Genomic DNA, 17,674 nt, shown 5'->3' on the forward strand with positions numbered 1-17,674 from the left:
TCCAGAGCTTAAGTGCCGTATTGCCTTAAGCAGAATATTGCTATGTTCGGCTGCACTGAATCGCTATAAACCAACCGTTCCTTTCAACTATTACGCGAAGTATGAATGCTTAAAATCAAGATTAGACATATTACCTGTTCAGGATTCCATTAGTAGACACTATATCCAGATTCCACTTCTCATAAGCTCTCTGTCAATATGCAGTTCATTTATGATCCTTTCAGGTTAACTTAGGTATTTGAGTATTTTTAGGAGCACATAATTCAGTAACTCACTGACCTTCGCCACCTAGCGGTATTTTTTTTTTTTTTTTTTTTTTTTTAATTTCTTGATAATGGTGATGTTATGATAGACGCCTGTTATTTCATTGCATAACTGCGAAGAAGCTCTCCACCAATTCCGCAACTTCATTCGGCGAGGTTGGTAGAGTTATTTATTTCCAAAGCAGCATTTTATAATTTTGCCCAGATAATTGACCACTACATACAGAAAGGGAATCCTAATTTATGGGGCTAGAGAAGATGGTGGAAATCCGTGTCATGTTATCTGTCCGAACCATTCTTGCGCGGTTCTGGTACGATGCGCTATTGCTTTATCTTCCATAAAGTGGTCATCACCTTAGGGATAAAAGTGTAACATTGCAGAGTGCAGTAGATATGAAACTAATTCAGATACTCCGTGGATGGCATCCCGTCAGTGACGCGAAGAACTTTTATGGTTTTTCAATCCATGGCTGAGTTAGTCGATCTCAGGCGTAAATAAGGTTTTTCCATCCGGAGAATCGGGATTTTCAAAAAGAAAATTAACCACAACACGCAATTTACTGACAGCATATAGGGAGAATTATGGCCTTAGTCGCTGATGCTCCTAATGCCCTAAATACAACGGAAAAAACCTGGATGACATTGGACCGTCAACCGGTATCAAATGATCTTGTCATTGCTAGCAAACATTCCTTATCATGATATCACCTCGAGATGCTTGGGTTGTTTTAACAAGGCAAGCAGGGTCCATCGCTTTGTGAGGTTCTCGCTACACTCTGCTTACCATCAGTCCAATACAAAGTGTATCGTGATTCGTCTAACCACGACTTTCTTCCATTGTTCCAATGTCCAATCACAACGTTCTCGGCACCATTGCAAGCGGATCTTTCTCTGAAACAAGTGGCTTCCGAATAGGGAGGCGACTTCCAATTTTTTTTTTTTTAATTCCCTGCTCATGGAACGGGGGTTGAAATAGGGAGGGTTCTGGACTTGTTGAATTCAGATGTCATTTTCTGCACACTGGATGTCCTATTCTTCCATTGTGTCCGCCTTAGAGTAAGACGGCTTCGCTCTTGTTTCCCTACCATATTTACGCCTTTGATATTTGGAAGAACCGCTTGGTTTGCATTCATTAAAAATCTTTCAGATGGATGCTTTTGAGAAACCAGTTATGAATCGCGGCTCCTGCTACACGTGCACCCACGATAAGACATTTTCATTTTTTTTTTACTGATTTGTATATTTGGAATATTGCTATACGACGGATGGTTGAGTTTTGCCACACGAAACTGCTTAAAGTGCATTCGAAGGTTTTTAGATTTTTGTATTGAATGCATATAGCTAAGGCGCAATATGGTCATAGCAGCCCTTGTGCCATTAAACAACATGCCAGCAATAAGCAGATAGCTAAGCGACCAGAATAGCGCCGAAAGAAAGTTAAATAGATAAATATGCGGGATAAATATTCAGAATTCAACAAGTTTCTCATGAATTCTTTATTTATCTGGAACACCGCTCCAGCAACTGTCTTCGATCTTCGTTTTTTATTTTTCTTCGAGCACCGTGAGGTCATCCTGATACTTCTGAAAGCTTGAAAAAAAAAGTCAAATATGTAACAATAAAAATGGGAACTGCTTCTTTTCAGACGAATAGCTGTACAGTTGATATCAAGGGTTAGTGGGTGGATCACGAGAGTTCTCTGGAGACAGTGACTGATCCAGTGAGAGAAAACATACATCACTGTAGCCGACATGCAGTAAAAATGCAATACGTTGCATAACTCAGTCTTATCAGTAAAAATAGCTGAAAACCGAGAGAGAAAATGTATAAAAATGGGTGCATTTCTGAGGACCATCTATCAATTCTGGAACGTAACGTATCAATAGTGTCAACAAGATATGATGCACTGTCTTCTTGGGAACATTGTATCTTAAACACCCTCCATTTTTGTCCGAGCCATTTTTCCCTCCCTTGTTCTGCTTGTTTATTTTAGATAAAATTGCACGAGGGAGTTAAAATTTTCAGCTAACACACTGGTGTCAAAAATGATCACAATTTTTCTTCTGGGAGGATTTAATCCTTCAGCGGTGTCGCTGGACCTGCGAGGTTCATCTCAAAAATAACCAGCCCGTGTGGTTAAAGATGAAAATCCACGATTTTTTTTTTCTGTACCTTCCTAAATATAATCGAAGCTTCACTGGGCGTGGTTTAGCAATTTTTTTTTATCGATTTCACCTAGTATATTGGGGAAACCCGTCAGGTTTTGCGCCACCATGTTTGTTATTTTTTACGCGTAGTATTGCTAGTGCAATAACCTGATAGGTTCCCATTAGCGTTAATGAAGAGTGGAATTGTTTGTTTTTGGTTCAAGTTATTTATATAAATTTTGTATAAATTTATACAAGTTATATTTCAAATCCATTAAGAAAAGATTGAATAGAGGCAGAATTCAAAAAATGCAGACTTTCTCCAGATATTAAAAAGAAAATTTGGCACCTGTCAGATTCTAGGCCATCGGATTTAACTTTGTGGGGTGCCACGACTGCCGAGTTAATGTCTTCGAGTCCTCGTTTAAATATCCAAATATGAAAAAAAAAAAGAAAAATGCTAGTTTGTGACACTAGCTTCTTCCCAAACTGTATGTAGTGATTGAAAGCCAAGTTAAAATGGCGAATTACATCTACATTCGACTTGGAAGAAGGTGAGTGTTGTAAAATAGCGAGACATCGACATTTGATTACACTTCAGACGAAAGTTAACCATCATTTAGTTTTGAAAGACTGAAGCGAATTAAAAGAAAACTTCTTCGTTTATGCTCTGAATTCTAGCGAAGTTGTTTAAGTGCAGGAATTTCTAGGTTCTTAAGTCCGGTGAGATGCCACTAATTAAAGCCAAACTTCACTTGGGGAACTTTACAACGTACAAACCTAATACGCCAGATATTAATATCAGTTCTAAGAATGCGTGCGGATAGCGTTGTGTTAGATGAAAATATTTGCTTCGAAAGGTTATCTCAGACCTTATTAATATATTAAGTGAACTCTAGAATAGAAATTTCGCTCGCGATGCTAGTACTGGCATTCTTCTTCGAAATTACCCACTAAACAAGCGCGTGCGCACACACGTACTATTGAATTTGAAAATTAGAGAATCTTAATTTTATAAGAGTCAAATTGATTCCTCACCTTTGCTTGCTCCTAAAAATCTCCTTTATTTTTCAGACGAGGAAGAGGAGGAACTGGAACCTCCGGAACAGCTGTACGTCCGGGCGCGTACCAATGCAACGTTGCCCTGTCCCCTAGTACCAGACCACGCAGTTATACGCCGGGTGGAATGGTGGAAAGAGTACAGGAAGATCGTGGAAATGCAGGACGATCAGATGACAATTTGGGAGGCTGAGTCGCACGTTTCTCTTCTACCCGACACGTTCTCCTTGTACCTGCAACCAGTAGTGTACGAAGACAGCGGTGAATACCAGTGCGTCATCAACGATGATAGAAGATGGGAAGGAGTCGTGAGATTGCTCGTGCAAGGTAAGAACGTTTCTAGAACTTTTGAGCGTTAAGAAATAATCGAGCAAATTTTTCTTGAAATTTGAGCACACTAAATTTTATAACTTTAAAATTGAAAGTTTAACATTTTGTAACAGAACATTTTAAGTGGAATTTCATTCAGAGAACTCCTCACGCCACTAGGGAATAATGGTAAGATTTTAAACTTTTACCTATCTTAATAAATTTTCTTTTATAACATGACTAAAGCATTTAATTCAGTACACATGTTGCTAGCGTCCATGGTGAATTAATGACATGACCACAGATAGATTCATTATAGTTCGAATCGTGGGCAAGTTTCGAATCAGGAGATGGTAGCAGCAGTGGAATGTGATGCAAGAAAGTAAGCTTGTAAAGTATCAGCCAAAAAGAAAAAAAAAAAAACTGTCCATCCTCCCCAATAACTTGCCTAGTTCTTTCCTGAATTTATTCAAACTGTCCATTAGCACCACACCAGTGGAAACTTGTTTTCTAACAATGAACCACTCACCGGCTGAAGGCAAACCTCGCACATCTATTCTGCAACCATCCATCCTCAGTTATGCTCCTCGTGTGTGTGTGTGTGTAGACTGAAGAAGAAGAATGCCAACAGACTTGAGTTTGCTCAATCAATTCAAAGCCTTAAACACCTCAAATAAATCACCTCGCATGTGACTAGACTCCAGACGATGCAGTTTGTAGAACCAAAGTCTGTTTTGGTAAGACCACGTTTCACTGCCTTCACCACAATCCTGTAATCCGATTCGATGATCTTTAAAATTCAAATTATAATAGCTTCCCTGTTTTCAATGGTGTTTGATATAGTGACAAATTGTCTCGGCCTGGATTCATCTCTGGTGATCTTGCGACCAATTTTCATTGGATTTCTTGAGACAAGAAATCCAGAGTATTTATGGCATTCGTTAATTAATAATGAAGTCCACCCTACATAAGCTACTATACGTGTCTAGTGATATGCATTTTTGTAAGTGGTAATAAACCAAAGAAATATATTTCTATGTACAAAATAATGAAGCTAACTGAATTTTAATCTTGATATAAACGTGTCATAAACCAGTGACAATATTACTATGTACTCGAAATATCAAATCGGTAATCGTGAAGAAATAGACAAGCCTCAGACTCGTGAAAAGGAGACAAGCTCTTCCGAGTTTATGCAAGTTCCCCTTTTTCCACAATAGTGTTGACGCTTTCTGATTTTGCATAATACTGCTGTATTTTATTCCTTAAATAGACTAAAAGAAAGGGGAAAAGTCTGAATGACAAATATTGCAATGGAATTGGACATCTTCGTTAATTTCCAGACAGTTATCGATAACCTTTTGAAACATTCGGGAAATGTTCTCAGTCGACTGTACATTGGTGATAACACAATGTCATAACTTACAAATTTCAGCTTAGTAATAGGAAACGGAAGAATTATTCTGGAATAAGAGGCCGGAGAAGGATTGTTTCCGTCGTCAGTGATTTCCATCTTATTCTGTGGTATATTAATTGAAATTCCTCGGTGTCCTCCGGGAAAGAGAACAGGGCGATAATCTAACGGGTGTGTCCGTTTTATCATCTTTTAAGGAATGAAGTGCACATTTCCTGGAAAATAACAACTGCGAATCCGTGCGGGGAACTATTGACTTCTGTGACGTCAACGGGGTGATGGCGGGTTGATTGATCACCACTACTTGACTATTATTCTCGCTCGCACCAGTGCCGAATGAACGCTTGACATCACCCCAATAGAATCTTCTCCCACTCGAAAAGAAATCTGGTTTTCAAAACCCCCATCCATTTCGAGGCTTTCAGTGTTTGGACCCGAACTGACGAGAGGGTTGAAAAACAGTCGTGTATCGCTGATTTGAATGGAAAGGCTCGTGTTGAAAACCAAACTTTGTTTAGCCATTCAGAATGTTCTTAGGAATGTAATTAATGATTCAGCAGTTCGAAATGACATCTATTCATTCCTCGTTAGTAATCTCGGTGCATTTTTCCATAAGAAATTAACTTATCGATTAAAGATTCGGATCTGCATGAATTTGCTTTATTGATTGAATTTTTGGGCTTAAAATACCCGATATTGTAAAGAGATTAGTAACTCTAAACTGGCCTTAGAACGCAGAAAATTTTTTATTATTAAATCCGTTTATTATTATAGCAAGTGATTTCTTTCACCCCTTTTACACAGCCAACCGGCTAGAAGGGTGTACAAAAATGCAAGAGTGGTAATTTTTACAGTGCAATATTTACAAATCACATTTACAATATTTACAGAAGTGCGAATCATTTACACTATTATTTACAGAATGTAATTATCGACAACTTTAGAAGAGGAAATTATTCACAGTACCATTTAAAAGTAGATGTCCAACAGTTATTTTATATTTTGGTCATTCCTTCCTATTTATAAAGTTCAAATTCCTAGCTTTTTAGAAGAAGAAGAAGAAGAGGAAGAACTCTTTATTGCATACAAACGCACATGCCGTACACAATACCCTTCACGGCTAAAAGCCAGGGCTAAAAGGGCAAAAACGGCTAAAAGCCAGGTGAAGAGGAAGCTTGAACTAGAAGCTTTTCTAGTTCAAGCTTCTTCTTCATACTTCTATAGTTCAAGCAAGTTGTAAGCTTCAGAGAGGCTCTTCACTCTGTACTGCTTGCTTTCATAGGATCTATTGCCAATGTATTGAAAAGGGGGACTGCGTTGTTCGGAAAGAAGTTCTTGAGACAGCACAGGTTGGATAGTGTAGAATGCAACGGTAAGTAGGGATTGTCATTACTGCGTCCAGCACGTGAGTAGCGAGAACTCCGTGAAGACTGGGGGCGTCAATCACACCACTTAGCATCTGAGACAGAAGAAGAATATTCCTGGATGCAATGTGAACTCTCCAGGGAGTGATATTTAAGTTGGCATATAAAACAGCCCTGGGGTCAGATGGTGAATGCGCTACGCGTGACTCTGTTCATCCATCGCATTACCCAGTACTCGACTGCCAGGAATCTGTTTATGTACGAGGTCAGTGCAGAAGACCAGATTGGTGATGCATTTAGTGCGATTGGTTGTAGGCACCGTTGGACGTATCCTCCGACTACATCGACGCGTTGTAACACGCTCCTGTTTGAGGGATTTATAGCTGATGGATGAGTTGTCTTGGCGTAAGGATGAGGCTGATGGTTTTTAGCAGGCTTCCTGTAATGCCGAAGTATTTTTCCAGGATGTAGATGAGAGCGGGAATTGAGAGCTTATCATAAGCAGATGAAATATCAAGGAAGACGACGTCCAAGTGAGATTTACTGTTAAGAGCAGTTTGAATTTTAAACAGGGTGTCTAGTAAATTTGTATATGTAGACATTTTGGGGATCATAGTATGCAGATGTTTGGGTCTATGAGAGAAGCATTGTTCGATCAGTGATGATAAGATAGTTTTCTCAAACACTTTTAATAGAGTGCAGCCCACCGAGATCGGTCTGAAGTCCTTAGGTTCCTTAGGATTTCTTCTTTTAGGTATGGGTTGTACCCTGTAGTGATTCCATATTGTCGGGATTGATCCGGAATTTAATATCTGATTGGTTGACAGAAGGGGCTCCACAATGAAGGCACTGCACACTTTAACCATGAATAGAGGAAAACCGTCAAGACCAATTGTAGTTTTATTGGGAAGTCTACTGATGGTATTTATAAAGTGTTGCTTTGTTAGAGATATAGTTGAAAGGGGCTGCCTGGAGTGTGTGAGGAAATCGCCCAGTTTTGGGGTTTTTGGGTCTGATGGCACCTCGTTGAAAGTCAAAGATACCCATTCCCGAAATACCTTCTCTTCCATATGGAAAATTTTGTTGCATTTGGATGCAATACGTTTGGAGTGATTTATTCTGTTGAGTACCAGCTGCCGGATTGCTTTTCTTTTGTATTTAAGGAAGGTTGCCCGCTCTTCATTGTACATCTGGTAGTCAACTGAGTATTGAAACCTTTTCCATTTTCTGAAAGTTTTTTGTTTCCTCTTGAATGCTTCTCTGACTTCAGCATTGAACCATGCATTGGATCTGTCAGATAATTTTATTTGCTTGGATGCTCCTTGGGTGGCAATTTAAACTAGCTGGTTAGCAAGGCTAGATATTGCGATGTCCATTAGTTCTTGCTGTAGATCCTTCCAGTTTAGGCATAGTGGGACCTCGTGGCCTGGGCTGTCAGTCCTAAACAGATCCAATCCCTCAGAATGTTTCTACATCGTCATTCGTGAATTCGACAGTTTTATGTTTAAATATAAATATTTCTCGTGAGATTATTAAATCCCAGTAATTGTCCTGCTAAGAGTAACGGACTCGTCCAGAATCAAATGGGATGAGAGCGCAGTTTAAAGTTTGCCATTATGTTACTTTCCATTCGGTAGTTACATCCTAATTGCGTACTGAATTTTCCAACTTCTTCGCCTTAACTCCCATCTAAATATGTCCCACTAAGACGTGACCGCGAAGTCAGCAGTGAAGTCAACTGTTAGGGTTTTTCTAATGAAGATTGAAGATAGCAGAAATGCACATCTCTAAACACAGTCATGTAATTACAGTGTCTCGGTCATTATTCCGCATTTTATTCAATTATTCCGCCTTACAGAGAAGTTATGGCAGCGGACGGAATTTCAGGTATCTTCGTAATATTTCGGCTGATTATGAATAGTTTATTATTATCAAGGGAAGCTTCCTCTGCTTCGTGTCCGTTTCTGCTTACCTGTAGTAATAATATTAAGGGTACGTACGGTGTGATAGAAATCTAACTAACAGACAGATGGAGGACACTGTTTGCCCCATCTGGACTTAATGAAGAAATATGACATTTTCAGCATTACTTTATAAGATTACAGTATGCTATTGTAGAAAAATCTATTTGACGGTTCCAGAGATTTTCCTTATCATCTAGCTCTTATTATATGTTTAACTACAGCGGCGGACAAAAAAATCTACATCACTTGTGAATTTTGCAAATAATGTTTTGCGCTGCATTGTGGGTTGTAGAAATGTTCGAAATGCATTTGTTAGATGGGATATATATCTCTGCGAACGAAATCCAACAAAAAGACTCCATCTGATTGCCATAAATATATTCCCAAAGGGTAAAATGCGTAATTTATGTGTACAACCTGAAATGACAAATTAACGTAATAGTATTGTGTACTGTAAATCAGCAAAATAAGTCCTCGATATTTTGTTGTTCTTCCTCGAGCTGCAATTACAGCCTTGCAACGATCTGGCATAGAGTTAATCAACTTCTGGATATACAGTTGCCCAATTTCAATGGTACCACACCCTTACAATGCTCTCCTGCAGCTGAATCTTACTTGTTGGCTTCTTCTAAGCAATTTTAGACGACCTTATGTACCAGCGTTTTTCAATAGAGTTTGAATCTGCACTGTTGCCGGCCGGGCCACTCTAACACTGTAATGCCAGCATTTCTGAGGTATGACTACACCTTAAGGGAGTAAAACGAGGGATGCATGTTTTGAGACAAGATGACAAACTCATCGTTAAATCTAAATAGCATAAAACTTACCAGTTTTGCTGTGTGGCAAGGTGCTGAGTCCTGTTGAAAAATTCAGTTTTGGACGCCTGTGTGGTGACCCCTAATAACGGGTTTCAGGTACTCCTCCAAGAGAGCAGTGTAGGTTTCTGCATTCACCGTTCCATTAATAAACCTAATTCGCCCTACCCCTTTGTTTATTATGCATCCCCAAACCATTTGAGGATGCGGCGGGGAACTTTACAGTCAGGATGGCATGCCTCCGATTTTCGTCTGCTGACATATCGCTTCCCATCCGAGCCCTACAGGTTGAATTTCGATTCGTCAGAAAAGATGACAGTGTCCTATTGCTCTTTTGTCCATGAAACATGCGTTTTAGCCCCAGCAAGTCCTCATTTGTTGGGTCAGGAAAGGCTTCTTCTTGGGCCGATAGGCATGCAGACCACATTCCCAAAGCCGTCTTTGGATAGTTCGTTCACTTGTTTCAACACCATCTCCAAGTCCAGTTTTAGATCAGGAACACTAGCATGGCCGTTTCAAACATCGATTTTGGCAAGACGTCACTCTCTCACGGCCTAATCCAGTCTTTTCTTCACATCACCGGTTTCACGCTTAAATTTCAGCCCCGGGATACTGTTGACTGGTGGCAGCCTATTTTATCAGCGATAGCACGCGTAGAAGGCCTTCCTGGGACAGAGCAACAGCTACACTTTTTTTTTTCTTGGTGTCAACTTAACATATGGAGCCATGCTTGCACTTCCGCAAAACAGGATACTAATGAGCGTGTATACCCTTCTAGCGCTGTATTTATAGAAACGACTGATGCAATACCTTGCAATTACTGTCTGATGCAATAGAAGCGTTATCTGGCGCAATACTTTTGCTTTGCGACATTATTTTTTTCTTTTTCATTTATTAATTACACACAATATACTGTCTCAAGATTATGTCCATCAAAATATATACATGATTTATATACAATACAGTATATATTTACATATAATTAGATGCTCTGTACATATCATTAAACATCTTTAATCAGGGTAGCTCCCAGGCCAAACTCTACCTTGAGAAATTGGGAATATGTAGTCTTTACAAAACAGGCCTGGAAGAAGTATGTTGAATTACCTGGGTCTGATTTTACTGTAGCGCAATTCGCGCATGAAACCCCGCACCCACTGGAGGTAGTGCAATACCAATGAGTGCCAGCAATCCTGTTCTCCGGAATTTATATAATTACATTAGATCCTACCTCTCAGATATAAAAATCAGGGTAATGGCACCGTTCCGGAGCCTGACAAGATCGGTCCGCAGGGATCTGTCCTGGGGTCGCTCCTGTGGAACATTGTTTTTGATGAATTCCTGGCACTTGGGTGATGTCAACGCACAAGCTTTCGCGGATGATGTCGTCCTAACGGTGGCAGCGAGCTCTAGATCACAGTTAGAAGCCCGTGCAAACCATGCACTGCAAGTACTCCAGGACTGGGCAAACCTGCATACACTGGAGATTTCCCCGACCAAAACGAACTCAATTCTACTGAGAGGAACACTCAACATCAGACGGTCGCCCCAGATAAAAGTAAGGGGAAGCACAATCAAACTAGCAAAACAGAAGAAATACCTAGGCATTATCCTAGATTCCAACCTGTCCTTTAAACAACACCTCTTATATCTGAATGAGAAGCTGAGAAAATACGCAGCACTAGTAGTCAGAGTAACACACAGAGACTGGGGACTAAACAAAAGAATATTATCCCTCTACTATAAAGCGATTGTCGTCCCTGCAATTACTTATGGAGTCCCAATAGTACGCCAAAGCAAGAACTGCAGTAAATAAAAGAATCCTCGAAACAATACAGCGAAAAATACTCCTCACCATCAACAGGGCGTGTAACACGGTGAGTACCTGTGCGCTGCAGGTCCTGGCGGGAACTCTCCCTCTGGACCTGGAGGTGGCGAGATGTGGGTTGATGTACTACCTGGCAAAGGGAACACCGACCACGTTTGACACTTTTACACTGGGCCCTACAAACAACCACCGAACGGAAAAACAGAAAATCATGGAACACCTGAAAGAAACTTGGCAGAGGAGATGGCAAGAGACGACCAAGGGTGAAGTCACACGGAAATTTATACCCTACGTAGACAAGACCTATCCAAAAGCCCCCATATGGTTCTACCCAGGACTGAACACCACCTTCCTCCTGACGGGCCATGGGCCCTTTAACGCAAAACTGAATGCATTCGGACTGACCGAGGACCCAACTTGCACCTGTGGCAATATGGAGACGTGGCAACATATCATGCACAAATGTGAATGCTATGAAGAACAAAGATCAGTACTCATCACTAGTATAAAGTTTGCACCAAAAGACAATGAGCATCACCTCCTGGATTCGGAAGACGAGTACACCGCGTTCAGCCGCTACGCCCAGGACATCTTTAACAGAAGGAGAACGGAAATCGCTATCCGCAACAATATGGAAACATCTGAATAGAAGAACTCCATTGAAACTAACCAAAGAGGAGACATTCAAGACTACAGCATGAACATACCGCATGACTACAACCGATCAGAAGATCGGTTGTAGTCATGATCTTGTGCAAATGGCCAGGTCTGATGCTCTCAACGAATATGACTACCTGAATTGACATCAAAGGAGTACTACAAACTGACCAGAGTCATCACTCCTCTTCCTGACCCTATAAGACGAACACGAGACAAGTGAGACTGAACCAAGACTGTGACCTACCTGAAGTGACACTAAACTGAACATCCAAAAACCATGACTGTGACCGCAGCTACGCTGTTGCCTCGCCTTTTGGCGATCTGGGTTGGACACCTAGTCTGGCCCACTTTCTCTCCATATCCTGGCGGTGGGAGGGGCCGGGACCGTCCCCTCCCCCGTCTCCCCCGTTTACTTCTCCTGGTGCGGCATGCCACACTGATATCTGGGGTCGTCTACCCTATTGGTCTCATACTTCTGTCTTTCCCCTCCAGTCTTCAGTCTTTCCCCCACTCTCTCTATACATCAGTGTACGCCCCACACGATAAAAACTTAAATAAACTTCCAAATTATAACAGCCAAATCGTGCATCAATTCCGAAACTTAACCTCATTAGCGAACCGCCCCTTAAAATCGCGTTATTACTATTATTTTTATTTTATTTTTTTATTTTATTTATTATTTATTTTTTTTAATTTTTTTTTTTTTTTTTTTTTAGGCCCTAGCCACTGAAATCTCAGGAAAATAGGTGGCAGGGCCTGCCAGAGTAAATAATTATGCTGGGTGTACCTGGTCTGCCTCCACGGGGCTGAGTGTGGGCAACGTTGGGCCCCAGCAGGGGTCTAGCGGCTAAATGGGCAGAGGAACAACGATACACAACACAGTACTTCCAAATCCCATACACTTTTAAATCTCTGGCCTTAACAGTGATCTGTTACACCCACAAAGAAAACCACACGGAGAAGGGGGAAACCCCTGGTGCCGTTTGACACGAACACACTTTTACCAGGGCTAGCAGGCAAAAAAAAAACCTCCCTAATAATCAATAGGCTGGATGGCACAACTATAAACTTCAAAAATCACAGTTGGACTGAATATCTCCTAATTTGCTGTTCTGCATGCACTGGAACGCCCAAACCCAATAAAGGTACTATCCAGCAAATGCCCAACTATACACCATGGATAATAGAACCATTAGAGCACCAGACCAGACGCAATGAATCAGGTCCAGCACCCCCGAATCCAAAAGGAAGTATTCATTATCATTGCACAAAAGACAACTAACCAGAATCTGGTGCAGACCCAACACCATGAATCAGGTCCAGCTGCTAGCCAAGGTAGAAACTAATAGTTGAACGCAACGTTCTCCAAAATCACAGAACCGACACAATGAATCGGGTCCAACAAGAAACTCCATGAAGACAATCCAGTCACCAGGTTTGCCTCTCAGAGAAAGGCTCTAAGAACAGTTCTTTTTGCAAAAACCAGCTGAAAACTCCCGAAATAAATTAAAACTGTCACGAACCGAATAATTAAATTCATCTGCCGTGCTGTGTCTGTCTATTAATTGCGTGTGTTCTATGGTCGATTTGTCTGTTTGCTGGACGAATAACACCAGTTTCTGGGGAAAGACCAACTCAGCTACGGAGTGAAAAAAGCCCATTAAAGTTCCTCCCGTCATCGACGAGATTCGAACCCGGGCCTTTTCCACACCAGAGGAAAAGGCCTGGATTCCTTTTCCACAACAATCCATGTAACCAGAGGTTGACATGGATCGTTGTTATTAATCAGCAGCTGAAATTATAAACAAAAATCTAATAAATGAGGACATGCGTCCATTCCTTACGCTTGCTCATTCGTTACCATTTACGATTTTACAAAATATTTATATGAACTGATCCTGACTTCTAAAAAAATTTGTTAAATTTATCTTTTAATTAACATTGGAGGTGAGAATTTTAGTTTCAGGTTTCCGAATACAACATTATGAAAGGGGACATTCTATTCTTCCTTTATTTACTGCCCAACCCATATTTTAAACGGCCATTTTATGTAACATCAAAAGGAAGTGCACTGAAGATTTTAAAAAGGTTGTTTGATTAAATGCCAGGATGTTTTTACTCGTTATTCGTACATCATAACAACCAGCGCGTGCTTTTCCTCTCAAGGTGACAGGTGAGTATTCCTACTTGGGATATATTCGATTGCTTTTAATTAAAAATTTAATTAGGCTGAGGTTAATTGAGTGCCCTAAATCGCAAACAAAATACCCGAAGATGGACATTAAGCGATGGGCAAGGCTTGCAAGAGTTTTAAAAAACTTGAAAACCACCTGATGTGGCTAAGATTCAATACTTTAACTGACTATAACGCGTCCTTGCTTATCTAGTGATGGCTTAGAATTTGTTCTGAGCCGCCCTTTTACTGAACTTGTTAAAACATGTTCAGATTTATTTCAGGTTCGGCGTGTCTCAACAAATACTGTTTTGAAATTCTTCGGATGGATTTTGAAATTTTAATGTCATTTTTTGAAATCTTATCTAGTAGTTGCCTTCATTGTAGCTTTTTTATTTCGAAGTCGTGAACTAATTCCAGTAGTATTCACAATACTGCCCTCCCTGGGACTCTACGGGATAAAATAAAACGAGGAAGATATTTAATTATTGGTAAAACTGCACGGTAGTTTAGGGAAGAAGAAAATTCTTCATTGAGTGTAAATTACCAAAAATAATTTCTGGAGGAATTCTAATGAAGCAGCATGGGGATATACTCGCTTAAAAAAAATTTCCCCTTAACTAATCGAGTGCTCATACCAAAATGATTGGGATGCTTCATTTAATTCAGCATATTCTGCTGTCCAGCTGTTCTGGTAAAAGGAAATTGGACGTGGTAGAATAGAAGCAGAATTAGAATTTTCTCATTAGCAGGCTGATCAATATTCTAATCTGTTGTGGAGCCAGAAGTGTGCGTTCTGTGGCGTGAAATAAAACGAAAGACTCCACTGTGTGTGATTTATAAGCTCTTTTTCTTTTCTTTCTTTCTTGAGCAATACTCCACATAACAATGTGCATTTAATGAACTGATGTTGGCATCATTCTAAAAGGTCACGGGTCAAACACCAGAAAGAAAATGACCCTGTAAGATAATTTCATGGCAGTCTTGCTCTTATGATTCGGACCAAGTTGGTTCTATTATGAAAACCAAATTTTTGATGATATTTTAGGATAGTTAACTGCATTGAGAGGCGTCTTTATAGAGTGGGCTATTAAAATCGTTTTTGATGTGTTGTAACTTGATATGGCTGCATTCCAAAATTAAGGGGGAACTCCCAAAATATCGTGAGCAGTTGTTTTCCATGATTTCGTAAAATTTCATGTTCAACTCGTGAGATGAAGTTAATCTGAGCATTTTGTTGCGATGCAGTCTGAAAAAGCACGCGTACATTGCGCCCCTTCAGTGCTTTCGATTTTTGCGATTTGTATAAACTGACTGCTGATCCCAGTACACGACTGCAACCTTCACTTTCTTTTTACTTTTCAAAACAAAATACGACAGGTAGTAGCGCAGCACGCGCGAAAGTTTCTCTATTAAGCATTGCTGGGAATTCTAACGGCTCCCAACATGGCGCTGCATTTACATTATCGCTTGCTTTGTCAGGAACAATGCCAATCCATCACTTTTCCTGCGAGGACATTAGAGTGTTTCTCGGTATACACGAGGACACAGAGATTTCCGTCTTTCAAACGCCATTTAACCAAAACTTAAAACGCTGTCAGTAGACAATAGGCAGGCGACACTTCCTATCGCGTCACTCCATCTTCTGCTACAAGAAGGGAAACATTTCTATCTTCTTTCTTTCTTTCTTCTTGGTTGCCAGTTTTACATTAGTAAATCTCGCCAGGACGCAAGAAGTCGCCTGTTATTGTATTACGAAGAATGCGTTCATCCAATGCACCAGGCTCTCCCCAAACAAGTCCATTACCATGTCATTGCCGCATCTATAGCTTTCAGCGTCTCAAAGGGCCTTCATAAATTATTTAGAAGGCTGTCTGCATTTGAATGTGCCGAACTACAATAAGATCATCGGCCTACGCAATTTAACCGATTTTTTCTGGGCAAAAGAAGCAACAAGGATGGAATAAATACCTCCGCCCCGGATCATTAGGGAAAGCTCTCCTCCACGTAATAACAGTGGCTGGTGCAAGAATCTGGTGTCTCCTGATCCTTCGTGGCGGAGTTGCGTGACTGTGGTGGTGTATCGTGACTGCTGTTCGGTCATCTGACAACTTCCACGTTTGCAGCGTGTGCGTGCACGCGACTCACACACACGGCCAATGATCATTGGGTCTGTTGGCGATGGGATTTTGAAATAATCAAATCATCAGTCTTAACACACCGTTGGGACTTGCTTGACTGGAAGCTGGCCGATTTGCAAATCAGAACTTCCAGCAGACTGCACGAAAGTGAAAATCAACTTTATTATCTCTCTCTCTCTCTGTAGCAATACTCGTTACTGCGCACTGATCGATAAGTTACTCCTGGTATGTCATTGTCCCTTCACAAATTCACTCTGTTTCCTAGAGTTTAGTGGGAAAGCAGCGTTTAATAAAGGAAAGGGGTGTGTGTCTTTCTCTTCTCGTGTGATTCCTATTTCTTTTCAATCTTCTCTATTGATTGGTTCAAGAGGGTGTTTGGATTAAGATACTGTGGCATACGGAGGTGACGTTCATCCAGCGGCACTGGGCGTCACACATAAAAGTTCCGCTTCGGTGCGGTGACTTGGCCCGTTATGTTTATTATTGGTGCGAGGTTCGTTGCGTTAAAGATTGGCTGCTGTTTGATAGAAAATGAATTCTCCAGTTGGGTTCGTTGGTGCCATTAAAGCAGTTTTGCAGACTCGTCATGCTCTTGTTTTTAATAAGAAAGAGGGAATTTTCATGGAATGGGATTTTTGTGATTCATTTAGATCCGTCCAGTTTCAATTTCTTTGAATTCGCACCGAAACTTAATTTAATGTGGTTCATATTGCGTTTCACCAACCGGAAAATGTAAAATTTCCATAATTATTCCCACTTACGATGACTGACCCGTTTAAAGTTTTTTGTAGTGAGTCCTTTGTCTGTGGCTGAAACAGAACTATGTTTAGAAATCGAAGGACCATAGACTGCGTACAAGAAAGGGTAGTTGAGATCTCATTAAGTACAATTTATAATCTGGGAGGACCTTACATTAATTCGTTTCCACCTTAACAGAATTTGATTTATCACCTGATTTTAATAAGTGAAAATGAAAGACAACCTTCACCCAATTTTTCATGTGTGTTCTGTAGGTTATTCCATGGTTCAATAGTTTCAGTTCCATGCAGGGCACTTTACAACATTACAGTTCAAAGAAACCGTATCGCCAAGTACGAAGGTCACACAAAATACTGAATAGTAAATTCAATCTCTGCTCTTTTCACATATTCCACAACTGGAATGTTCATGTACAGTGGCGGACAAATGAATAGGTGATTAAATTGCATTTCAGATTGCACAGCCGCGAATCTAAATACGATTTCACACTTTTGTAGAACCTCCATTAAATGCACCGGCTGAATCAGGAAAATTAGTTAACGTGTAAATTACTTGAGGTGTAAATTAAATCCCGTTAAAAAGGCCTTTCTTTCTCGCACTCTCTTGTAAATATCCGAAAAGTTATTTTCAAAGAGAGAACTAATGGGGATGAACGGTTCATCGTTATGGCCCGCGTGTAATCTTCATTGTATTAGTTTTCACCTGTAATCCCGTCCTTCGCCAAAGTCCCTAATAAGCTGTCAAGTCAGCTCTGCCTCTTAATCTCGTTTCGAGACTC

General features: G+C 40.5%; 1 protein-coding gene across 1 annotated transcript in view; it reads left to right on the forward strand.

The window, feature by feature from the left end:
• LOC150076579 (putative receptor-type tyrosine-protein phosphatase mosPTP-1) overlaps window positions 1–17,674 on the forward strand; it is a 995,686-nt gene that overhangs the window by 180,108 nt on the left and 797,904 nt on the right. Inside the window, exon 2 of the mRNA XM_090387917.1 lies at window positions 3,485–3,796. Coding sequence (XP_090244043.1) covers window positions 3,485–3,796 — 312 coding nt within the window. The remainder of the gene's footprint in view (window positions 1–3,484; window positions 3,797–17,674) is intronic.

This window comes from Mastigoproctus giganteus, chromosome 13 (assembly GCF_048544385.1).
Source record: "Mastigoproctus giganteus isolate SK-2022 chromosome 13, ASM4854438v1, whole genome shotgun sequence".
Lineage (NCBI taxonomy): Eukaryota > Metazoa > Arthropoda > Arachnida > Uropygi > Thelyphonidae > Mastigoproctus > Mastigoproctus giganteus.